The 24,775-nt window shown below is 31.1% G+C and overlaps 4 protein-coding genes across 10 annotated transcripts; 3 read left to right on the forward strand and 1 right to left on the reverse strand.

The window, feature by feature from the left end:
* Positions 1–1,178: 1,178 nt before the first annotated feature.
* On the forward strand, positions 1,179–4,498 carry LOC145026375 (ARM-repeat/Tetratricopeptide repeat (TPR)-like protein). Of its 2 annotated transcripts, XM_078976836.1 has the most exons (3): positions 1,179–2,958; positions 3,337–3,460; positions 4,201–4,498. In XM_078976836.1, exons 1-2 carry the CDS (start codon positions 1,254–1,256, stop codon positions 3,447–3,449), a joined length of 1,818 nt encoding a protein of 605 aa, XP_078832962.1. In that variant the 5' UTR covers positions 1,179–1,253; the 3' UTR covers positions 3,450–3,460; positions 4,201–4,498. The 2 variants fall into 2 exon arrangements, with proteins under 2 accessions (XP_078832962.1, XP_078832961.1); XM_078976835.1 differs by lacking the exon at positions 4,201–4,498 and having other exon boundaries at positions 3,337–3,659.
* An 11,206-nt stretch (positions 4,499–15,704) lies between these two features.
* Positions 15,705–16,560, forward strand: LOC145026458 (glycine-rich protein). Its single transcript, XM_078976843.1, has 4 exons — positions 15,705–15,861; positions 15,966–16,010; positions 16,185–16,217; positions 16,319–16,560. Exons 1-4 carry the CDS (start codon positions 15,822–15,824, stop codon positions 16,459–16,461), a joined length of 261 nt encoding a protein of 86 aa, XP_078832969.1. The 5' UTR covers positions 15,705–15,821; the 3' UTR covers positions 16,462–16,560.
* Positions 16,523–18,231, reverse strand: LOC145026402 (uncharacterized). Of its 5 annotated transcripts, XM_078976841.1 has the most exons (5): positions 17,899–18,228; positions 17,700–17,811; positions 17,087–17,605; positions 16,832–17,000; positions 16,523–16,706 (listed from the first exon to the last, which is right to left on the reverse strand). In XM_078976841.1, the coding sequence occupies exons 1-5, from the start codon at positions 17,973–17,975 to the stop codon at positions 16,681–16,683; spliced, it is 903 nt and encodes a 300-aa protein (XP_078832967.1). In that variant the 5' UTR covers positions 17,976–18,228; the 3' UTR covers positions 16,523–16,680. The 5 variants fall into 5 exon arrangements, with proteins under 5 accessions (XP_078832967.1, XP_078832964.1, XP_078832963.1 ...); XM_078976838.1 differs by lacking the exon at positions 16,523–16,706 and having other exon boundaries at positions 16,717–17,000; positions 17,700–17,793; positions 17,899–18,231; XM_078976837.1 differs by lacking the exon at positions 16,523–16,706 and having other exon boundaries at positions 16,717–17,000; positions 17,899–18,230.
* A 1,982-nt stretch (positions 18,232–20,213) lies between these two features.
* On the forward strand, positions 20,214–22,478 carry LOC145048499 (Peroxisomal membrane 22 kDa (Mpv17/PMP22) family protein). 2 transcript variants are annotated; one of them, XM_078997022.1, is made up of 5 exons: positions 20,214–20,639; positions 21,159–21,387; positions 21,508–21,632; positions 21,726–21,925; positions 22,033–22,478. In XM_078997022.1, exons 1-4 carry the CDS (start codon positions 20,535–20,537, stop codon positions 21,807–21,809), a joined length of 543 nt encoding a protein of 180 aa, XP_078853148.1. In that variant the 5' UTR covers positions 20,214–20,534; the 3' UTR covers positions 21,810–21,925; positions 22,033–22,478. The 2 variants fall into 2 exon arrangements, with proteins under 2 accessions (XP_078853148.1, XP_078853142.1); XM_078997016.1 differs by having other exon boundaries at positions 20,215–20,639; positions 22,022–22,478.
* The last annotated feature ends 2,297 nt before the right edge of the window (positions 22,479–24,775 follow it).

Raw genomic sequence — 24,775 nt, forward strand, 5'->3', positions numbered from 1 at the left:
TGGTAGATGGCTGCCAAAGCCATCTTGTCTTTCTTCACTTCAACCACTGTGTTTGCTATTCTGGGCTCAACTGCATCCCATACTCCTTGAGCCTGCATGAAGACTTTCATTTTTATAGCCCAGAAACATAATTGGTTCTTGACAACCTAGGGTAGTGAAGTGTGATCTACCCCTCCTTCTCGTTGTGGTTGTTTCCTGTCATCTCTCTCTCACGGTGTTGGTATTTGGGCATGCACCAGGTTGTGCTCTGATACCAAATGTTGGCTTTTCAAAGGAGTGATAATGACTTTTCACATAAACAAAAGGCATGGGATAAATAAAGGGTATCATTGTAGCCAAAGATAACAGGGAAAACTAGGACAAAAAAATAACACACAGGGGCAAAAAGGTTGCACTTGTTATTCACTAACTTGGAAAAGAGAACACACCAAACGTACACTTTTGCCTTGTATTTAAACTAAAAGAAAAAAAGGATTGCCTAACATAAAGGAAACAAACTACCCCTCTATGCATGAAAATAAGGAACAACTAGCCAACATGGCTTGGACTTATTCAAACTTGAAGACTAAGAAAAATAACAAATAAAACGTGCAGAAATCTTAAAATTAATCTGCCAAACCTAGATTATGATAATAATCGGTGAATTGTGGTTAAAGGATTAATCAGTTAGATAATAATTAACCAGATGATTAAATTAGGACCATAAATTGCTAATTCGTTGAATTTTAAAAAATTAAATATGACTAATATCATAATAAAGTTTGTAAATACCGTTAATATCATAACAAAAATAGGTTAACATGATTAATACAACTATAATTATTCCTTACATAATTTTTATTGAGATAGAATTTATTGTAAGTGTTAGAATTTCATCATTTGTTGCTACTTTGTTCATTTTGTATGCATATATTGATCACTAGATACATATATCCTACTCGATTAAGTAGCGCCTAGCGACTAATCGGAGATTAATCGGGACCGAATCATGATTTTTAGAACACTGGATTAAACTAATATTTCATTCTAAACTCTCTTGATCATGGAATGCGTCATAAGAAATGATGAGTGGAACTGTACACTTGTACATAAAGAATTCAGAATGTTACATAAAAAGTCTTCTTTTGTTCGGCTCACTGTCACTTTATAACTTGGCCAACTCCACTATTATTCATCTCCTTATATTTTATACAAGACCTAATCAAAGACGAATACAACACCATAAACAAAATCTTTCCAGATATCGATCCACCATGAGTTGCACTAACCCTACTTGCTTCTTCTGTACCATGAAAGAGCCAAACATATTAATCAAGAGAGCAGGAATCAAGAAATGCTTCAAAGAAATGTTAACAATCAACGAGCAAGAGCGTGTGCTTATTCTAAGCAGTCTATGGAACATCGCCATGACTCAACCCGAGGATCCAGAGTTTCCATCCCTAGGTATATTCAAATGCATGGTTACCTTGCTCGATAAGAGCATCAGCGACCGAGTTTGGCTTCTTGATGGCCAAAACGTATACATACCATATTATGCAGCCCATATTGTAGGATCATACACCATGAACAGATTTGAGTTTGCAGAAAAAGCTGTGGACTCTGGTATTATTCCGCCATTGTTGGATCTTTTGAGAGGAAAGATAAGTTGGTTGGAGCAAAGGGTTGCAGTTAGAGCTCTTGGACACCTAGCAAGCTATGATGGTACTTTTGAAGCCTTGGCGGTTTATGAACAAGAGGTAGTGAAGCTAACCATGGGTCTAGCATCTAGCTGTGGTGAGGTAGTTTATAATGAGTTTGTGGCTGTTAAAGATGCAAACGAGAGGGTCGAATATCACAAAAACTTAATCACTAGAGGAGTTGGAGGGTTAGAAATGGAGAACAGAAAGGCTGAGGAATGGGCTAGCCAAATCCAGTGCTGGTCTCTACACCTACTAAATTGCTTTGCCATTAGAGGGAGGTCCATAGATGTTATATGTAATACAGAGTTCTTGAAGGAGTTGAGTTCCATGTGGGGTGGGCTTGTGAATCACACATCACCTGCTGGTGTCGGGTTAATAAGGATCTTGTGTTATACCCCAGTCGGAAGAACAAGAATTTCAGAATCCAAAGAGGTTATCGAAAGTATCTGTAACCTCTCAAGATCTTCGGATGATTGGCAATATATGGCGATCGATTGTCTTCTGTTACTTCTTCATGACCTGAACACGAGGTACAAAGTTCTTGAAATCGCATCAGTTTATTTGTTTGATTTGATTGAGCTCCGGGAACTAGGAGAAAGGTCAAACTTAGGCCACAAAATCACAAGAGCACTGCTCATTGACTTCAAGAATGGGAAATCAAGAATCAAGACTCCTGAAGTGGAAAGAATATTAAAAGAAATATGGGTTTTTAAAGTCGATAAGAACAAGAAAGAGAGATTGATATCTGATGAGAAACTAGAGGAGAAAAGAGTCCTGGTGAGTCTGATAAAACAACAAGCGAATCATAGTTTTTGGTTAGGCGATATAAACACCGCGGTTGTGAAATACACAGAAGGTGTAAAATTATGTCCACTAAAACTAAAGAAAGAGAGGATTGTACTTCATAGTAATAGAGCTCAGTGTTATTTACTGCTTAATAATCCAGATGCCGCCATTAGTGATGCTACCAGAGCTCTTTCAATCTCAAACCCTGTCAATTCTCATGCCAAAAGCCTGTGGAGAAGATCACAGGCTTATTACATGAAAGGGTTGGCAAAAGAGAGCTTGATGGACTGTTTGATGTTCATCAATTTCGTTACTGCCGACAAGAAAAAACATGCGAAAATCCCTTACTATGCAGTGCATATGATCAAGAAACTGATGGATTCTACATGGTTTTTCGCGTCTGCCAAATCAAAATTATCAAACAATGGGAGCTCATCTAGCGATCCTGGAAGAAGCAAGGAAGAACTCACAAGCGATGAACGGCTGATGTCAGGTATGGCTTACATATCTAACCTTCTCTGACTGTTGTGTCATCACGTGTGTGAATATGGTCATTCGGAATCAAAGTTTGTCTTTTATACTTCTTTTCTATCAAAATCAAATGAATTCGCCAAAAACAAGATATTTTGAAGTCAAATGAGCCAACATTGGACATGAAAATTGAAATGATTTCTGAAAACTCCGAGCATATATGGCAATCAAAAGTACACAACCAGTCATAAGAATCAATACAGAATAAACTAACATTCACATAAACCTTGAGAAAACACAATACATGAGTATATATATGGTTTTTATTTCAAATACAATACAATGTTTAAAGCAGAACAATATATCATGCGGGAAACTTTTGTCTTCGAACTTTTTGCAGAGTTATATACCATTTTAGAAGACCCAGTGATCAGAAAAGATGGAGATTCTACCAGGAGAAAGGTTCATGGATATGGAAATACAAGGAAATATTCCATGGCTGAATCAATATAACAAATATTTAGGTATGTATAAGCAGTTTAGAAAACAAACTGTTGTACCTTCTTTTAGTTACTAGTTTATTAATTATATATTGTACTGGTAGTTAGCATCAAATACTATTTATAAATCTAACAGTATTTTATGATCAACCTGAGGTTTTTTTTCTTCTCCTCCCATCACTATTCATATGTGCATGCATGTGAAGGTAGTGACAAGAGAGGACCACAAATCCATATTAGTAGATAAAGTACTAAACACAGCTTGAATATTCATTTTGTTTAAATGGGCATATTATGTTACAAGTGAACTTTTATACGACTTTATTAGATCCTGTACAAGTCCCAGAAAACCGCACCCAAGTTACCCAAGTTGTGTTGATATACAGTTCATGATCCACCAAGTAATTTAAAACCTCCGAAGTAAACAGATCTCTTAATTTTTATGGAAAAAAGGACACAATAATGGTACGTATAGTAGACTAGCTAATCTAGTCGAGTTGATTTAGGTTTTGGGTTGCGAGTTGCGACTAAAACCCTGTTGAGTTAAAGTTCGGTTAACGTTATTCGGCTAGAACAGCGCCATGAAGACCTAATATTTCTCCTACACATCTTAAGTTTTCTGATCACCGGCAGTTAAAGTCTTCTATGAATATCAAACATCAGAACCTTACTCTTTTTGCCAGAAAAGAACCAGTTTCTAATAAGATTCAAACAAATACTTCTTCAACTCAAAATTTACAGAACTTTTTTATTATTTTCGATAGATCATACGTAAGAAATGAAACCTATTATCGACACCTGGAATTGAAATATGGAGGATATGATGAAGGTGGAGCAACTCTTTTTGACTTTTGAGTATTAAGGGAGTGTATATAGACTGTGCTACCTCAAAAGCTTCAAAGGCGGAAACAATGGTGGGCTAGGATTTGGTAGATTGGCACCATGATACTTCAATTGGAAGAAAGCGATGACCTTTTCTTTGTTCTTTATAGGTAAACCTAATCCTAGGCTTAGGCTTTGCATCATGACAAATGGACAAATGATGCTATCAAATAACAAAATGTCACTTGTAAACTTTTGTAACATTGTTTTATAAGATAAATTAAATTTCTACTGTCTTTTTTTCATTAGTGTTAAAATTAAGAAAAATATTAAAAAAAATTAATCCATCCATATGTCATTATTTCAAATGAGTAGAAAGATAAATATCAAAAAGTCTTTGGCTAATAAATGATTCTCTTAAATTAAATGTTATGGGTTCAAGTCTCTTAAGAGATATAAATATTATTTAGAAATAGGTTTAGATAGCACTACTAAAAACAAGAGTTTCAGCGACAGATCAGCCCGTCGCTATTCCGTTGCTAATGATTGTTTGCGACATATCAGCAACATACAAACTCCATAGCCAATTTAAGTATGGCTAATGTGCCAACAAGAGTTTTTGCGATAAATTGGTTTTTACTTGCGACGATTTAGTGACAGATTATCTATCGGAAATAGTTACTTACTACACTTATTTAGGACATCGAGCGACAAAACATAGTAGCATTATTTTTGCAGTTTGTTGCTGATCCGTCGCAAACGTATGATACCATAGTTTTGTAATCCATCGTTGATCCCTCGCTAATGTATGATAAAAGATTTTTTTAGTCTGTTGCTAAACCCTCACAAATTTAATAACATAATAACATAGTTTTTGATTTTTTTTTATTACCAATCTAAAACAAAAATACCAAAAAAAATCAAATAAATTATTCAACCCCAAAACAAAACATTAATATTTAAATAACAACATTAATAAATATACACTCGAAAACCAACAATTAACCTAAAAACACCAAAAGCATCAACCATTAAAGTTTACTAAAAAAATCCTAAATCATGGTATATCAAAGTTTAACATTGACTGATTTCAAAGTACTATAATTCATACTTAATTTTTCTCAACTTTCACATCTTTAATATCTTTAATATCCATCTCACCACACATATTTGGTGTTCATACACAACCTACATTTAAAAGAGTTAAAACATGAATATAAGATGTTAGATTTATTTATTAGAATATAAAGTAAAATATTATGGAAGTAGGATGCTATAATAGACAAAATTAAACGAACCTTTTGGGACAATATTGTACTAGATGAAAATCCAAATATTTTTATATAAGCCTTCTATTATAGTAAAAGTAAACATGAAATAAATTATAACAACCAACATAAATAGATTAAGAAACACAAAAATAGGATGTTATTGTTGGATTAGTATCTAAGTCTGTAACTATATTTGACATGTATTTGACTGACTTGTGCATGATCCTTTTGGGTTGCCTTCACCAAAGCAACTTGATAGGATGATTTATGGAGATAGAGAGGTTATTATGGTTTATTAATATATTATATGAATAATATATTAAAGGAGAAATTATATAGTTTAATTAATATTAGACAGGAATTAATTAAGAATTAATTTTGTGGCTAAAAGAGATTAATTAAATAAAGGAGACTAGAACTGTTAATTGTATGATAGTTGGTTTTTGGGCTGTGGATCTTCTTGGATATGGGGTGGAAGAAATTAGGGGTGGAAGCCCACTCTAATTTCATCCATAGAGGCCTTATTCCAGAAGATTCTCAAGTTACTTAGGGCTTAAGTCATCCAATTAGGGTTTTGACTGAAACCCTAGAAGTTCAAGTATAAAAAGACCCTTAGGGCTAGCAAAATCGACCACTTGATCCTTTGGAAGCTAATTTTTGCCCCTTCATTCTCTCTCCTAAACATCATCCTTTTGCTTGTGGTGTTTGTAAGCCATTAATGGTGTTACTCTTGTGACACTAAGCTTCTTGAAGATCAAAGGATTCTTGCAACTATCAAACTTTGTCTCTTTTCTTTTTCAGATGTCGAACTCAAACCACAACGCTTCAAGCTCGAACGCCTCTAGCTCATTCTCACTCATGAATTTGTGTGGGAGGGTGATCTTTTACGGGAACAATTTTAACGATTGGATCTGTATCATAAGGATGGTCACCTGCTACGAGGACAAGGAATATGTCATCGATAAGGAGCTGAAAGAGGTGGACTTGAACACTGCTACTCTAGAAGAGATCGCTGCCTTTGAGGCCCATGAGCATGATGCCATGAAAGTCCATTGCATCATGCTAACGACCATGACTGTTGAACTCCAAAAGTCCTACGAGGACTTTTATCCCTATGAAATGCATCAAGACTTGGTTGAAAGGTATCACCAAAGTGTGAGGCAGGAGTGGTACGAGATCATCACTTCGATGATCACGACCAAGATGAGAGACGAAGAGTCTGTCACTGCTCATCTGCAGAAGATGCAAAGGTATGTTGGCTGCCTGTTAAAGTTAAATGTTAACTTCAGTAAAGAGTTAGCGATTGACATCATCCTTCATTCGTTGCCACCCTGCTTCAACCAGTTTTGCATGACCTACCACATGAACAAATAGGAGGTTACGTTGAGAAACTTCAAGGTCTATGGAGGACTGCTGAAAGCAACCTCAAGGACAAGTCTGTTGCACAAACTCCTACTCCTACTGTTGCCCGTATCTTGGCTATTGGGCAAGGAAAAGGTAAGAATAGGAAGGCTCCCTCAAAGAGTTGCCATAAGGGAAAGTCCTGTGATGGCACCTCTTCTAGTGGAACCAAGGTTGGTTCTAATGTACCCACTTCTAACCCCAAGGATGCATAGTGTCATCACTACCACGAAATAGGGCATTGGAAACGAAGCTGCCTGAAGTATCTGCAAGATATCAATGATGGAAAGATCAATCCGTCCTTCGTAGGTATTTACATTATTCAGTCTAATGATTCGTCACATGCTATTTCTTGGGTTCTTGATACAGAGTGTGGTTTTCACATTAGTTCCGATTTTCAAGGCCTAAGAAGAAATAGATGTGGAGCATGAGAAGATAAACTTGATCATGGGGAACAGAAGTGTATTGTCTGTCACCAAGATTGGAGTTTACTCTTTAGTGCTTAGTAATGGATTAGAACTAGATTTGAATAATTGTTGTTACTCGCCTGAAATGGCAAGAAACATTATTTCCTTTCATGGTTTGTATAGATAAGGATTTAGATATTTATTTGATAATGAAATGGGTTCTATTAATGCTTATCTTAATGATGTTTTCTATTTGAAGCATTGCCTTGTAATGAAATATATGAAACTGTGATGATTGTAGATAACTTAGGAAATGATGTATTGTGTATCGATTCTTCCATTAGTTTGGATAAAGCATGCTTGTGGTATTGTTGTCTTGGACATGTCGACAAGATATGCATAGCCCAACTCCAAAAGGATGGAGTCTTGGAGTCATTCGACCTTAGGGACTATGACGTGTGCGAGTCTTGTTTACTTAAAGATGACCAAGTCACCTTTTACTGGTACTTGTGAAAAGGGGGGGGGGGGGGTATTGGATCTCATACACATTGCTGTGTGTGGGCCCTTTAGATCCACCACAAGGGATGCGAACCGCTTCTATGTGACTTTCACTGATGATTATAACACATATGGATATATCTACTTAATCAAGCACAAGTTAGAAACCTTTGAAAAGTTCAAAGAATTTAAGCAGGAAGTGGAGAATCAATTGGCCATGAAAATCAAGATACTTTGATTCGATCGAGGAGGAGAGTACCTAAGTCTTGAATTCCACGACTACCTCAAGGAATGAGGAATCGTTTTGCAACTGGCGCCACCTAGGAAACCACAGTTGAATGATGCGGCTAAGAGGCGTAATTGAACCTTGCTAAACATGGTTCATTCCATGATGAGTTGTGCTTCGCTACCTATCTCATTCCGGGGGTATGCTTTACAGACTGCCTCCCATATCCTTAACTTAGTCCCTACAAAGAAGGTTGCCAAAACACCTCATGAGATGTGGACAGGGAAAGCTCCCACATTGGCACATATTAAGGTTTGGGTTGTGAGGCTTTCGTAAGACGAGAGACTCACAACAAGCTTGAACCTCGTAGTGAGCAGTATATTTTCATCGGCTACCCGTAGAAGTACTTTGGATATCTCTTCTATAGATCGAGTGATAATGTTGTCTTCATTGCGAGGAGAGGGGTGTTCCGAGAACGAGAACTCATAAGCCAAGGGGATAGTGGGAGGCAAATCGATCTTGAAGAGCTTCAAGATTCGAGCGATGAAGGAACCTATAATGTTGGCACTCAACCCGAGGAGGAAACTCCGGTTGAACCGATTGATGAATCCTTACCTCTTAGATGTTCTAGTAGAGTTAGTGTTCTACCCGTGTTGTATGGTTTTCATATAACAAGTGAGGGCGATACGTTTATTAGTGATAGTACATTGATAAATTTGGATGAACCTAATAGCTATAAGGAAGCCATGACAGGCCCGGAGTTTGCAAAATGGAAAGAGGCTATGAATAGCGAGATTCAGTCCATGTATGACAACAAAGTTTAGAATTTGGTTGATAATGTGCCAAGTCGTAAGACAGTCGGGTACAAGTGGATCTTCAAGAAGAAGACCGCCATGGATGGGAAGGTAAACACTTATAAGGCATGATTGGTTGCGAAGGGTTTTACTTAAACTCCCAAAGTTGACTATGATGAGACATTCTCACTAGTTGCGAAGATAAAGTCTATTAGGATGATGCTAGCCATTCATGCATTTCATGACTATGAGATATGACAGATGGATGTTAAAACCACTTTCCTTAACAAAAAGTTGGCTGAGGATGTTTACATGAGTCAGCTAGAGGGTTTTGTCAATGCGAAGCACCCCAATAGAGTGTGTAAGCTTGAGAAGTCCATCTATGGACTGAAACAAGCATCTCGCAGATGGAATCTTTGTTTCGATGAGAAAGTCAAATAGTTCGGTTTTCTGCGAAGCGAGGATGAATCATGTGTATATGTCAAAGCCAGTGGGAGTATAGTTAGCTTCCTCGTATTGAATGTCGATGACATACTACTCATAGGAAACGACATCCCGACCCTGCAGGAAGTATATTAAAAAGTTTTAAATTAAGCACCTGTAATTCAAGTCTCTAATAGTTAAGAGCCTCAAATTAATTTCATGACAGTCATAAACAATAAACAGAGAATTTACAAATGAAATAAAGCTACAATTTTTTTTAAAGTTACAAGTGGACTGCTCCAGTTTACTTTAATGACTATTTTCACGATTCTTTGTTTCATGTTTCCATAGTTCTTCAGCTTCCTTTGTATGTCCATGGAATTTGGTTCTATCAGATACCTTATAGCCTAGTTATAATATGCATATAGTTGGAAAACATGTAAAAGTTAGTATATGCTAAGAGAACAATATTATAATCAAAATCACGTTATGTTTTTTCTCACATGATGAAGGGAAATATTTAAATTGGTAGATTCACATACTTTTTGCAGGCTTCGTCAAGTAAAGCATCTTTGGAAGGTGAATTAGTATTTGAATTAACATTATCTACATTTTCTTGTAATCATATCAAGAACTAATGCCCAATTATATAAACAACAATATGAATGTTAACTGGTTCAAAAACTTCTTTAACAGTCTTAACAATATCAATCTTTTCTGAGTTTCTCCCCTTTATAAAGAATCAAAATGTTAAAATAAGGAAAATAAAACAAATATATATTGAATACGAGGAAAAAAGAGTAGATAAATTTATTTTTCTTGTAGTTAACCTGAAAAATGAAGAATAACTTTGTATAGATAAATGACCATCAAAAGGTTAAAATAGTGTGTTTCCTAAGTTCATAAGTTTCATAAAATTCTATAATTTTGTGGTTATAGGTGGAACCAAGGTTTCATGACCTTTTAGTTTTAGCCAAATCCACCTCTTAGCAGCTTAAAAACAAGTAAGAAACATGCATAAAACAACTTTATCACATTTACACATTTTATAGTAATTACTCTTAAATCTTAATCTCTTTTCATTGGTGTGAAAATGACCCCATCCCTATTAACGATTCTATTTTTCCAGGTTTGAAGAGCACTCTACTAAAATGACAAATTCATTATCATCATTCATCAACTATGTTTGACATCAAAGATGCAATATATAGGTCTGATTACCATACAGAGGAGTGCATATCTATAACCAGAAAGCCATCACAACCTTATATTAGGAAAAAGAATTGATTCTAATGAACATATTTAGATGGTTATTTATAAGAGCACATCTTTTAACAAACAGATAATGTGCATTAAGACAATACAAACCCAAATCTACAAATTAAACAACAAGAGTACGCATTGGTACCTGTTGGATACAACGAAAAAAATCTATGTCCATGAATTCGCTATCAAAATTAACTAAGGAACATTAAACAATGTCTAAAATGAACAAATTCAACTTTAAAGATCAACGGAAGCATGTTACCTACAAAAAGAAACAAGAATCTACGAGTCTATAAGCCATTGGAAGTAGAAAATGGCCGATTCACGAAACCTTTTGGAATTTAAGAGGGTAAATGAGAGTTAGGCATTCGCCACGAACAACAACCATGCATCACAGCCGTTGACGAAGGTGGAAAATCATGGTTCTGAATCGATATTTCTCTATTTTTCTGTTTCATAAGCGTAGACGACGACGCATGGTCTAGAAAGTCAAGGAACTCGTGTGACTCATATTCAAATTTCTTTTGTTGCTGGATAAGAAGTGGGGAAAACATCAACACCGATTCATTGTGGATATAGGAATAAAAAGAATATATGACACCAAATATAGAACTTCAGTGGCATTTTCATTATTTATGCCATTATTATTATTAATTATTAATATTATTGGCATACAATATTATTAAGTGCTATTAAATATATTAATTTTATAGTGGCATAAATAATATGCTACTAAAACTATACTATAGTTATGTAAAAAAAAGTATCATTAAAATTGTGTGTCATAATAACAATAAACTATGATTTTACCAATTCCATTAATTTAATTACACATTGTTTTTTTTTCTAATTAATACATTGATTTTACCATTGATATTAGGGGTGTTTGTTTTAGTTTATTTTTTCTATCCTATTTTTATGAGCTCGATTTATTTTCTTAGTGTAAATCATCAAAAGTTCATAACTTGGAAAATATATTAATTTTATAGTGGCATAAATAATATGCTACTAAAACTATACATAGTTACATAAAAAAAGTCTCATTAAAACTGTGTGCCATAATAGCAATAAACTATGATTTTACCAATTCCATTAATTTAATTACGCATTGTTTTTTTTTTCTAATTAATTCATTGATTTTACCATTGATATTAGGGGTTTTGTTTTAGCTTATTTTCGCTAAACCCTTAGTGCAGAGGCATAATAGGGACGTGAGATCTTTCGATTCCACTCTATTAAACTTTTTTATTTTACAAACTTAGCCCAAAATTTAGTTTATTTTAAAAAGCGAAATTAAATATCATTTACCTTTTGTTCCTACTTTTCTTCCTACATATTTAAGAGATACAAAGTGTACAAATTCAAAATGTCAATCAAATTTAAAGTAAATTTAATTACACTTGTCAACATCTAAAATAGGTAGGAGGATATTAGGAACAAAATAAAGAAGACTTTTTAATTTCTCTTTTAAAATTGGGTCCAAACTTCTTTTTAGTATTTTGCTAAATTTTGAGTTTATCTTCAAAATTTGGTACTAACTTTATTTTTATTTTTAGTTTTTTTTTTATAACATTATTTTTTACAAAAATAAATTTTGTTAACTCTAACATTGAAGTTCTTTTTAGAAAGGTAAAATTCGTTTGACAACTTTGGTTTGAGTTTTTTAAAATATTTTTTCAAAAGAAATACAACACTTTTTAGATGTTTTTTTATTACTTGGTAATTTATAAAATAATAGTTATTTCATATCATTTTTAACAATATTGTTTTTCATGAATTTGATTTTATAAAATTTAATATTTTACAGAATATTCCTTCATAACTTTTTTACAAATTTATTTCTAAGGTTTCTTCGAATTTGTAGTGTATATATATATATATATATATATATATATATATATATATATATATATATATATATATATATATATATATCATTTTTAACAACATTGTTTTTCATGAATTTGATTTTATAAAATTTAGTATTTTACAAAGTATTCTTTTATAACTTTTTTACACATTTATTTCTAAGGTTTTTTTTTTTCGAATTTGTTATTTATATATATATATATATATATATATATATATATATATATATATATATATATATATATATATATATATATTGTTTTCATGTAAGAATTTTTTTAATCTACATATTTACTAACTAAATTACATTTTTATGCATAATTAACCATAATAATAATAATGTAGATTATGTTTTCTCCATTATATATACATATTTTTGTGATGGCAATACGCATGGGTCTTTTTATTTACACTTTTAATCTATTTTGAAGATACATTCTTATAAAAAAAATTACCTTTTATTAAAATTCAATTTGGCTTTTTCATGTTTTTTAAAATTTTAATAAACTTTTCACTGTATCAACAAAAAATAAAAAAGTTGATGCGCTAAACCCTTAGTACAAAGACATAATAAGGACGTGAGATCTTTCGATTCCACTCTATTAAACTTTTTTATTTTACAAACTTAGCCCAAAATTTAGTTTATTTTAAATAGAGAAATTAAATATCATCTAACTTTTGTTCCTACTTTTGTTCCTATATATTTAAGATGATGCCAAGTGTACAAATTCAAAATGTCAATAAAATTTAAATTAAATTTAATTACACTTGTCAACATCTAAAATAGGTATGAGGATATTAAGAACAAAATAAAGAAGACTATTTAATTTCCCTTTTAAAATTGGGTCCAAACTTCTTTTTAGCATTTTGCTAAATTTTGAGTTTATCTTCAAAATTTGGTACCAACTTTATTTTTATTTTTAGTTTTTTTATAACATTATTTTTTACAAAAATAAATTTTATTAACTCTAACATTGAAGTTATTTTTAGAAAGGTAAAATTCGTTTGACGACTTTGGTTTGAGTTTTTTAAAATATTTTTTTAAAAGAAATACAACATTTTTTAGATGTTTTTTTATTACTTGGTAATTTATAAAATAATAGTTATTTCATATCATTTTTAACAATATTTTTTTCTTGAATTTGATTTTATAAAATTTAATATTTTACAGAATATTCCTTCATAACTTTTTTACAAATTTATTTCTAAGGTTTCTTCGAATTTGTTATATATATATATATATATATATATATATATATATATATATATATATATATATATATATATATATATATATATATATATATATATATATATATATATATATATATATACTAGCCGTAGACCCGCGCAAAGCGGCGGCGAAAAATAGTTTCTCATTCGGCAATAAGTTCTATACGGAAACATGTTAGATTTCAAGTAACACAAAACATATGCATATTGTTATCGATTGGTTTTACGGCAACAAATAAATGTAACCCTCTCAATACAAAAGAAAATAAATATTTTGGTGTGTAGTGTACGTTTATAGTCCTTCATTTTAGAAATCAGGACACATCCATACGAAGTGAGTTGCTTATACCTTTATTGGTATTGATAAAGTTAATAAAAGGGAGAATCAAAGTTAATCTTAACAACCCGGTTTGCTTTATACAGATAAGTCTAAACAGATATATCCTATTATCCACTTTACTATCTAAAATTTTAAACCGAAAAATAATAAAATTAATACAAACATATTTCATGGAACATGAATAACAAATGGAATACTGATTTTCTATTAGTCATAAATCATACATAGATATTTTTTCTTATTATTAAACAAAATATTTGATTTTACAACTGATTGGTCAATTTCGATTAGAGGGTATAAATAATAAATAAAGCTTAAAAAAAATTACAAATAAAAGAGCATATATAATGAATTATTTGTTTTATTTTAATTAGATAAGAGATTTAGTCAAATTTTTGGAAGAGATAAGATTTCAAAGGTAATCAGATTAAAATTTAATATTATTTTATTGATAATTAGTTGTACTTTACGCTTAGAGAGTTGAACGTCTTAAAAAAATAATATTATTTTATTGGATCTATTTATAGAAATAGTAGGATTTCTTTTATAAGTTAGTAAAGATATATATATATATATATATATATATATATATATATATATATATATATATATATATATATATATATATATATATATATATATATATATATATATATATATATATATATCATTTTTAACAACATTGTTTTTCATGAATTTGATTTTATAAAATTTAATATTTTACATAGTATTCTTTTATAACTTTTTTACACATTTATTTCTAAGGTTTTTTTTTCGAATTTGTTATATATATATATATATATATATATATATATATATATATATATATATATATATATATATATATATATATATATATATATATTTCATGTAATAATTTTTTTAATCTACATATTTACTAACTAAATTACATTTTTATGCATAATTAACCATAATAATAATAATGTAGATTATGTTTTCTCCATTATATATACATATATTTGTGATGGCAATACGCATGGGTTTTTTTATTTACACCTTTAATCTATTTTGAAGATACATTCTTATAAAAAAAATTATTACCTTTATTAAGATTCAATTTGGGTTTTTCATGTTTTCTAAAACTTTAATAAACTTTTCACTGTATCAACATATAATTTTATTTGGAACAACAAACTACTAGACTAATGTATATTTAACATTAGCCGGATGATGCTACACTATTTAAACGACACATAAAACTAGCTATGTATTACATGAATTTATTAAAAAAAACATATGAAGATCTAAAATTTTAAAAAGTTAGAATTTATAAGGAAAAAGATAAAAGTATTTAATTATTACTATTAAAATGTATTTTTTTAATTTAAATAAATAAACAAAAAAATAATTAGATTCAATTTAAAATTTTAGAAATAAAAAAAAAATTGCATTAATAAAACTGACATGTATTTATTAATATATTTATCACATTACATTTAAATTATATGGAATTTAATAAAAAAAAACAAAGAAAAAAAAATAAAATTACATGTAGAAGGAATTTAATCATAAAAAACGATCAAATAAAATAAATAAGAGTTTAACGTATAACAAAAAATATATATATATTTATTTATTAGAATAGATAGATCGTTCATTAATCTCTATTTTAAACATTTAACTATACAAACACCTCTAAAAAAAACACTAAATATTGTAAAAGATATAAGGTGCAAAAGTAGAAAAACAAAAAGTGGTAGTACTCAAAACACAAATTTATCAAAGAAATAAAATGAGCGTTCCTTTTGTAGAGGCCTTGGCAACGTGAAAAAGTTAGGGATCCGCCATTGTCGTGGTAAGAGCACTCCATCCGAATGGTGCTTACAAATTTCGATGGAACTGGAATTGGATTCGGTAATCTTATTCAATTCTTGCATTTCCCTTCACAATATTCCGTCTAATTTTCTCTATTCGTTAAGATTCTTCCTGCAAAACCCTCACTTGGTTTCTGTTTTTAGGTTTTGGAGTCGGCTGTGGTTTCGGCGTTGGATGGGGTTTCGGAGGTCACATCTCTCTCTAACACATTCACACCTGTTTCCACCCTCAATTACTTCTATAACTCGTCTTATATTCTTTATCCATATGATTGATCAATATATACAGATAATGCTATCTGTTCTTCCTGTTCATAAACTGCAAATTGGAATCCAAACTAATTAACATTGTATCTTATTCAGGTATGCCTTTGAATTTCCTAGGTCTTGGTGCAGGTACGCCATTTATACTATTTTTTTACTTGTATATATATACAACTTGTTCTTCATTCATGCGTATTGTTCATAAACCTGCAACTGTTTGATTGATTTGAAAGGTGGAGGCTGTGGAGTTGGGGTGGGCCTTGGATGGGGGTTTGGAACAGGAGTTGGTAGCAAATATCGATCTTCAAGAGTTGTTTTTCAGGGAGTTGATTTCAATAAGAAAAGTGAAACCGAAGGTACTACACAGTCATCTTGATTCTTGACACCTTGGAATTTGTAGAACAAATTTCAATTTGTAAGAGTAAATGAATAGAAACTTCGAGTTAATCCATCATTTGTCCAAGTTCTTGTAAAATCTCCATGTTGTTGTTACAATTCAAGTTTACTAAACACAAACCTAAAAATACAACATTTCTACAAAATCTAACATCAAAATTGGATGGAGATGTCGCCTATTATGCTTCGTTGCTCCTTTTTAGATTGAATGTAATACAAATAAAGCTGCAATCAAACAATTCAATGAGAAGAATCAGAAAAGACACTACCAACAAACATAAACAACTGATATGACATGATAGATTGTTTCAATATAAGACATGTTTTGTCCTCCTTATCAAAAAACTCACCAAGTAAACAAATAATGACAACAACCCAAAAGATCGTTTGGGTGCGACAACTATACAACATATAATACTGCAACCTTTGAAGTTGTCGTTGGATTGCATCACACCACCTATGAAGCCATCTATCATGATCATCATCATCATAATGTTCAGGGCAACTCATGTCATGAATCTTTAAAGAAAGAAAAAATAATATATGGTCATTAATACAAGATTTACAAACATATTATAAACATTACATAAGGAAAAAAAACTCACTTGAATAATAGGCGCAACATCAACTTCTTGCTTTAATTTCCTATATCCATTCTTGGGCCACTTCAATTTCGAAGCCGTGTACTCTAAAGTGTTCAAAAGCCCAGAAAAACTCGGGATCTTTCGAGGGGCTTTTTCGTCTTTTCCAACATCGTCGTCAACCGTGATCTTCCAAGACCCGATGTCGGCACTGGCGCTCGCGGCTCTTCTATGCATGGAAAATTTCTTTTCTTTAGCCGCTGCCGCCTTTTGCTTCCGGCGAGTTTTTGCAGGTTGTTCTTCATGAGCGATAGGTGTTACTGATCCTGCGAGAAATAGTGCGAGTTCTTTCCTTTCTCCTTCATTAAGTTTCACCCATGGACGTGGTGGCTTCCCTGTTGAAGAAAATGAATCGTTCCATGAAGTTTCAACTCTTGAAATCTGAGTCTCGATTGCATTGATGAAGTCACGATGCCTGTCTTTTGTATTGTCGGTTGAAGTTTTGTTGTAGCTTGAGAGAACTGCCCTTTCGAACTCCTCCAACTGCAACAATTCTATATAAAAATTATTTCTAACAGAGAATCAATGTCAACAATTATATACGAAATTGGGGATAAATTGGGGTGGTTTCGATCACCTGCCATTTGGTAGTGCCGATGGCAGTTCGTAAATCTCTTCGAACAGCGTCTGAATTCCAGACCGAAGGTTCTTTGGATGCATGAATCAATGTTCTGTACATGGATTCCATCCTTGAATCACATGAAAACTAAACAATCTGATGAACGAATTACAGGAAGAAGAAGAAGAAGAAGAAAAGCCCTAATTGGGGAAATTACCTATCGGCAGATTCCTGAACTTCTTCGGCAGCACGAAAGAACGGATCCTTCTCCCATCGATCCAAATGCGAGGCCATATCTATCCAATCCAATCTAATCGAGTGGGAGTTAAGGATTTATGATGAAATGTAGAATAAAATCGCCAAATGAGCCCGAGAACGCAGGCTATCCTGCAGCCAACAGCATCAATAATGATGGCATCTATGAAAGATTTAACGAAAAATCATCAGATTGAAGGAAATTCTTCAACACATTGTAGGCAAAATTAATCCGTTATCTGTTGAAGAAATTTGATAGTATTTCCCCATTAATGGGATAGTTTGACTATTTCTTTATAAACCCACGGTCCACTCCGGGGCACGAATGTGAACCGGGTTTAGTATGGTTTGATCCAATTTAAAGACTAGAGATCCATATTAGCAGTTCTGGAGAGTCTAATTTATAAGAGGTTAAGCTTGGTATCAAATATTGATGATCAAATATTTTAGATAAATCTAATAAATAGATTTCCCATTAGCACTTATGCAATTTTAGATCAATCTAATAAACAGATTTATCATATTTCTTCAACCGATAACGGATTAATTTTGATGATCAAGTATTCTAGAAATTTGATAGTATTTCCCCATTAATGGGATTGTACCCTAATTTATAAGAGGTTAAGCTTGGCATCAACTCATAGTTTGGGTAAGGTTAAGAAAACCATATCATTGTTCATTTAGAAATTAGAGTAAAATGCAACACTTGAATTTCTAAAAGAGTTTCATTGCCCTTTCCCACTGAAGTCAAAAATTCATAGTATAACTTAATAATGCACTAAATAGGTTAGGCCATTTTATGTATAATAATCCTCTACACCATGAGAGTCTGATTCAGTCAATGAAAAATATGAAGCAATTATTCTATGAATTGTAATGCATTTAAATTTCACTATGAAGTTAATTAGTTCACATCAAAATTCAAATTTTCGCATTTCATTTTTAACGCTGAGTATTATGGAACGAACAATTGATAACTGAAGCTACTTATCTTATCTAAAATCAACTTTGCCCCCAAATAATCGATCCGAATTTAATTAATGTGCTTTCTTATCAATTTTTAGATACAAAAAACATCATGTCTGGGAATATCTATAATCGATAGTAGGCAAGAGGGAGTATCAACGAACAACCATCGAAATAGCCATTAACGTCAAGATAATAATAATAATAATAATAATAATAATAATAATAATAATAATAATAATAATAATAATAATAAATAAATAAATAAATAAATAAATAAATAACCTATCAAAAATCAAATGAAGACATGGCATCATCAAACACCTAACCTTTGAACCCTAATGGAGCGGAAGACTCTAACAAGGCATGACGACTTCTCTTCTGTCTCTTGTAATAACGAAAACGCCAATGAACACAAGCACAACTGCACCGCCAATGTTTATTCCGATTCCAAGCACAACCAATGCACTGTTACTACTAGATCAATTTTGAGGGGTAGGCCAGGATACCACAGGCTCCAATGTGGATCCACTAGAGTGCACATTTGTTTGAGTTTATTCAAGATTCAAAGTACATTATCATTTAGAGGTGCAACCCTTGAACCGACTTTTAATGACAAATTTTTGATAGTTTGAGATAGTTATGAAACTGCCATATGGTGTTCTTTTTTTATTTTTTATTTTATTTATTTTTTTATTTTTTTATTTTTTTTGTCAATTTGTAGACAAAGGAGTTATCTCCTAATATTGGTTATTATTGTTTTTTTGTTTGGTACATAATAAGATCATAACATCTTTTCATTCTTTGTTCTATATATACATTGAGTTTTATCCGATTTAAAGTTTTCGAGACTACCATCGAAATACTTTGATCTAAAAGTATAATTCACAACTTTCAGTTTTCCAAGTATTCTAAACACCCGAAAATTCTAACAATACGTAAGGCACATAAGGAGGTTTAAAGAATGGATGATTTCTGTAACTTACTCTAATAAAATAAGTTGCATGTGTTGCTTAAATAAGCTGTTTTTTTTTTTTAACTTCTGTTTCTTATTAGTTTAATTTTTCTCATCATCAAAATTTTAAATTATAAATGAACAATTAAATACCAATCACACTAGATATTTACTCATACGTCTAAATTCTTGCATGTTATTTGTTCCGTCCAAGGATATAAAAATTATTGTCGCACTTCTAGAAACATAAACAGACCAATCGGGACAGAGCCGAAACAATCACTCCTTTTTAAGTATGTAAAAAAAGTGAAAACGAAAACCCCAACTTCAAAATTTCTCAGTGTCACACGAATTACCCGTTCAACCAATCAACATTCAACATTCCAGAAAAAATAAAATCGAAAAAGAAAAAGAAAACAAAGATCAAAGAGCGTGAACATTTTCATGTGTTGGAACACTATAAGCAAAACATGCGAGTAGCCATAGCCAAAAGCACCATCTTTCCCGCACACCCATCTTCATTTTCGATTCCTTCAAAATGCAGAGCTTACTATTCTAATTCTTCCTTGTTTCCCCGCAAGAATCTTAAAGATCCCGCAAACCCCAAATCCATTTATTCATCAATTCATCCGAATTGATATCAATCTTCTTCTGTTTCCCCCTTTTCAGATCAGGAAATGGGGCCTCTTTCATGGTATTTGAAAATGCTTGATGTTCGTCCGCTCTACACGAAGAGCATCTCCGCTGGCTTGATCTACGCAGCTGCTGATTTGACTGCACAGGTAAACTGAATCAAAACCCTTCGGATTAAACCTGGATTTGGGCGTTTTATGGCTTTACATGATGCGATATTTGTTATCTAATTTCAAACTTGATTTGGAGAAAATTCCAGATCTGTCCTAGATTTTTTAGGTTTTAATCTTCACAATTTTCTTGTCTGTAAAGTTTATATGTAGAGAAGTATAGATATTGAACTTGTTCTTTGAAAACAGAAAATAATTTCTATCAATTTCTGAATTTAGAAAACCATTCATTTAACTTTTAAAAATTCAAAATTTGTTCTAGTTGGCATGGTATTAAGTTATTAATGTTTATAGTTTAGATATACAAATAGCTGCAACTTTTGTTTAAGTCCATTTAAATGTCAAAAACAATAAAACTTGTTATGTATCTTGTAATGCCCTTCCATCATTTTTTTGAAAATCGCCTTAGTGTTTATAAAATGACAAAAATGTCCCTTTTTCTCGATTATTGTCATTTTATATGATAATCAACTGATTTCATTACAATTTGCAAACCAGATGATGACCATGGAATCTTGGGGTTCTTTAAACATAATAAGAACATTACGCATGTCAATGTTCGGGCTCTTTTTCCTAGGGCCCGCACAACACGTATGGTTTAATTTCTTAGGAAGAATCCTACCAAAACGAGACATGACCACCACCTTCAAGAAGCTAGTTGTTGGTCAAATCTTTTACGGACCCACTTGCACCGCCGTTTTTTTCATTTACAACGCGTTTCTACAAGGTACGCCGTACGCACATCAACATTTTTATAGTTAATTTTGGACTTAAGGTGTTACATCTACACTGACAGTCTGCTAAACACAGTACAATCTGATCTGTCATGTCATGTCATGTTATACAGGTGAAAGTGCTAGTGAGGTTGGTTCAAGATTGAGGAGAGATCTTGTGCCAACTTTAACAGGCGGTCTTATGTATTGGCCGGTGTGCGATTTCTTCACTTACAAAATCATCCCCGTTCATTTGCAGGCATGTCGAATTCTTAATTTCTTTTTTTATATTTTTTACTTAGATTAGATGACATACTAAATTAACGTAAATATGTTTTATATCTTTTGACAGCCATTAATGAATAGTTCGTTTTCATATTTGTGGACTATATACTTGACGTACATGGCAAGTTTGGAAAAAGCAATTGAAGCTTAAGTTTTAGCATTTTTTTTTTCATTTTCTATGGCCATAACTCTCTTTGTAACGCTCATGGGAGTTTTTCACATTGATTGGAGGCAATAGGGGTGAGCATCGATCCCTCAAGAGCACAGGTATGGGTTTTTTTTTTTTTTTTTTTTTTAGAACGATTTAACAGATAAAGTCACAGAAACCAATAACTTTTCATAAATGTTGATATTTATTTATAGTTTTTGTGCAGGTGGATGGAATTTGGTGAAGGATATGATATAATAAAATGGGTTAAAAGTAGTTGAGAGTTGTTCTATATTAAGGTGCTATATAATGGAAGTGTTTATGAACTTGACTGCCGTACGAATAAAAAGTTTGTTCTAAAAGATTCTTCAAGGGTAGTTTTGTCTTTTGGCTTTGGCAAATTTAGGAAGGTAGATCACACCTTTCAACATTCTCACCTGTCTACTGAGTGCATTTAGGGAACTCGTGGACATGGTGCGATTTTCGTTTTTCATTTCGTGTTGGAGTTTCCTATACATAAAATTGGATTGTTTATTAAAATTTACGCAACAAATTCCAACTTCAATTTTTATTTGGAAAAAAATAGTCTACTTAAAATATGAGAGGAATATTATATATTTTTCTAGAAATTTAGTTTATCATATTAATCATTTTAGTACGACTTTTACTTAATAGTTATATATTCTTTTTGCGTTTTGAATATTTTGTATAAGTTGTTAAATATTTACCAATTAAAGGCAAAAAGAAATTTACGCAAAAGTATCATCATGAAAATATTGTAGACATCTTTAAAATGATTATTATCAAATATAATTGTTATATTATCTTAATAACAAAACGAAAGTATAGCATAGTAGTCGTTAAATATAAAATACATTCTGCATTAACTAAAACGAAAAAGGTAATTAAATTTGTACAAAAATATAATCTATTATTTATGTGTTATTTATTTTTATTGACATAACACTAACTATATAAGTTAAATATTACCAACTGAATTTTGAATAATTTTTTGTTTTAGTTATGTAGTTATGATATTAATATAATAAGTAATTAATATATAGACAAAATTACAAAAATGGTTCCCATAGTTTCTCAGATTTGTATGTTTTGCCTCTATCATTCTTTTTAATTACATTTATCATCCCCATGGTTTTAACTTTTTGCGTTGTTTGTCACTGTAGTCTCATTTTGGTTACAAATTAGATCTAAAATTACTTTTATAACTTCTATTTAAATATTTTATTAGTTTTTGTTTTCTATATCAATTTATATTAATTTCAAAACTCATTTCAATTTAAAATAAAAGACAACCTTATTAAACCTAAATGCCAAATATATATATATATATATATATATATATATATATATATATATATATATATATATATATATATATATATATATATATATATATATATATATATATATATATGGGAATGATCAAATAAGAACATCTAAAAAGTTGAGAATGTAAGAATAATTCTGAATCAATCAATATATAAGGGCATGTTAGTAATTGTATATTTTAATTAAATTAAAATAAAAAAATTCAATCAAATTCTCTTAAATTTAAGATCAGTTACCAAAAAAGAACTAAATATTCAATTTTTTATTTTTTTTTGTTAATGGAATATAAAAAACATTTTACGAAAAAAAATTTTAACTGAAAAAAAAAATTAATTTTTTTTTCTAAAATTTTTTTTTCTCTTATTTCACGTTTTTTCCTTAAAAAATGAATATAAATCCAACCCCAAATAAATACTATATTCATAAAGATTTTTTTTTTCAAAAAACTTGATACTACTTCAATCACAAATGAATACACATTAATTTACAAGTAATCCAATTCTTTTTTTTTTAATCAACTAAAAATAAAATGAGTGTAAAAATTATCATTTCTTGATAAAAGAATACTTCTAATCATATATAAATACACTTATTCACACATCATTACACTTTTGTTCACAAATGAATACATTGCTATTAACAAATGAATACTCCACTATTTACAAATGAATAAATGAATACCACTAATCATAAATAAATACATTCATTCACAAATGAATACACTACTATTCACAAATGAATATACTGCTATTCATAACTAAATACATATTCTATCATAAATGAATTCATGAAAATATAATATAACTTGCATCTAAAAAAATATAGAACATAATACAATTTTTCATTCTCCTCTAGCTTAAATTCTTCACCTTTCATCTTCTCAAACAACTCCAAATGACCTCCACAAAAACCCATATATCATTGAGTTCAATCAACTTTCGTGCACAACCTTTTCCTATGAATATGATTCCAGGTTTGGGCTATCTTTCAAAGGGAAGGTCAACTGTGTGATGAATTTGGTTGAAGGTGCTCATAATCAAGAGAAACCAAAAAAATAACTACACATAAAACATATTCATATGCCTTTTTTTACCCAGAAAAAAATTAGTGTAATTCTGAATTCTCATATTAGATATATTCAATAAGATGAATGTAAGTGTAAAGTGAAGATATCATATTAGTATTGCAAAAATCCACAAAATAATAACTAAAATTCATAAAATAATACCTCTCTCACGCATTTCATCAAACAACTTTTGTGCACAACCTTTTACTTTGAATTTGATTACAATTTTACTTTGAATCTAATAACTAAAACTTCTGTGCACAACCTACATCAAGTCTTATAATCATTACTGATTATAACTCAATGCTTACCTCTTGATCTCTGGATCTTTTTCGTGAATCCTTCTCTTCCAATCAACAACAATTCAGAGATCTTGTTCCAAAATAGAAAAGTGAAAAAGAAAATTGGTGTTCTTCTCTTATTCTTCTTCGATTTTTGTTAAAATCAAACAAAAAAACGAGAGCATCCCAAATGATTTCTGACCTATTTCCATTCATTGTCACTCGAGCAGACAAGGATCGAACATTCCCCAATTGACTATGCTTCCCGATCC

The sequence above is a fragment of the Lactuca saligna genome, chromosome 1 (genome assembly GCF_052625555.1).
Source record: "Lactuca saligna cultivar CGN05327 chromosome 1, ASM5262555v1, whole genome shotgun sequence".
Classification (NCBI taxonomy): domain Eukaryota; kingdom Viridiplantae; phylum Streptophyta; class Magnoliopsida; order Asterales; family Asteraceae; genus Lactuca; species Lactuca saligna.

Excerpts from the sequence above, each read along its gene's own strand:
- LOC145026375 (XM_078976836.1), top strand. The coding sequence starts at position 1,254 with ATGAGTTGCACTAACCCTACTTGCTTCTTCTGTACCATGAAAGAGCCA. Across the intron at positions 2,959-3,336 it reads CGATGAACGGCTGATGTCAG|AGTTATATACCATTTTAGAA; the intron begins GTATGGCTTACA and ends AACTTTTTGCAG.
- LOC145026458 (XM_078976843.1), top strand. The coding sequence starts at position 15,822 with ATGGTGCTTACAAATTTCGATGGAACTGGAATTGGATTCG. Across the intron at positions 15,862-15,965 it reads TGGAACTGGAATTGGATTCG|GTTTTGGAGTCGGCTGTGGT; the intron begins GTAATCTTATTC and ends TTCTGTTTTTAG. Across the intron at positions 16,218-16,318 it reads TTTCCTAGGTCTTGGTGCAG|GTGGAGGCTGTGGAGTTGGG; the intron begins GTACGCCATTTA and ends TTGATTTGAAAG.
- LOC145026402 (XM_078976837.1), bottom strand. The coding sequence starts at position 17,975 with ATGGCCTCGCATTTGGATCGATGGGAGAAGGATCCGTTCTTTCGTGCT. Across the intron at positions 17,812-17,898 it reads GTTCAGGAATCTGCCGATAG|GATGGAATCCATGTACAGAA; the intron begins GTAATTTCCCCA and ends ATGTGATTCAAG. Across the intron at positions 17,001-17,086 it reads ATGTTGCGCCTATTATTCAA|ATTCATGACATGAGTTGCCC; the intron begins GTGAGTTTTTTT and ends CTTTCTTTAAAG.
- LOC145048499 (XM_078997022.1), top strand. The coding sequence starts at position 20,535 with ATGGGGCCTCTTTCATGGTATTTGAAAATGCTTGATGTTCGTCCGCTC. Across the intron at positions 20,640-21,158 it reads CTGCTGATTTGACTGCACAG|ATGATGACCATGGAATCTTG; the intron begins GTAAACTGAATC and ends TTTGCAAACCAG. Across the intron at positions 21,633-21,725 it reads TCATCCCCGTTCATTTGCAG|CCATTAATGAATAGTTCGTT; the intron begins GCATGTCGAATT and ends ATCTTTTGACAG.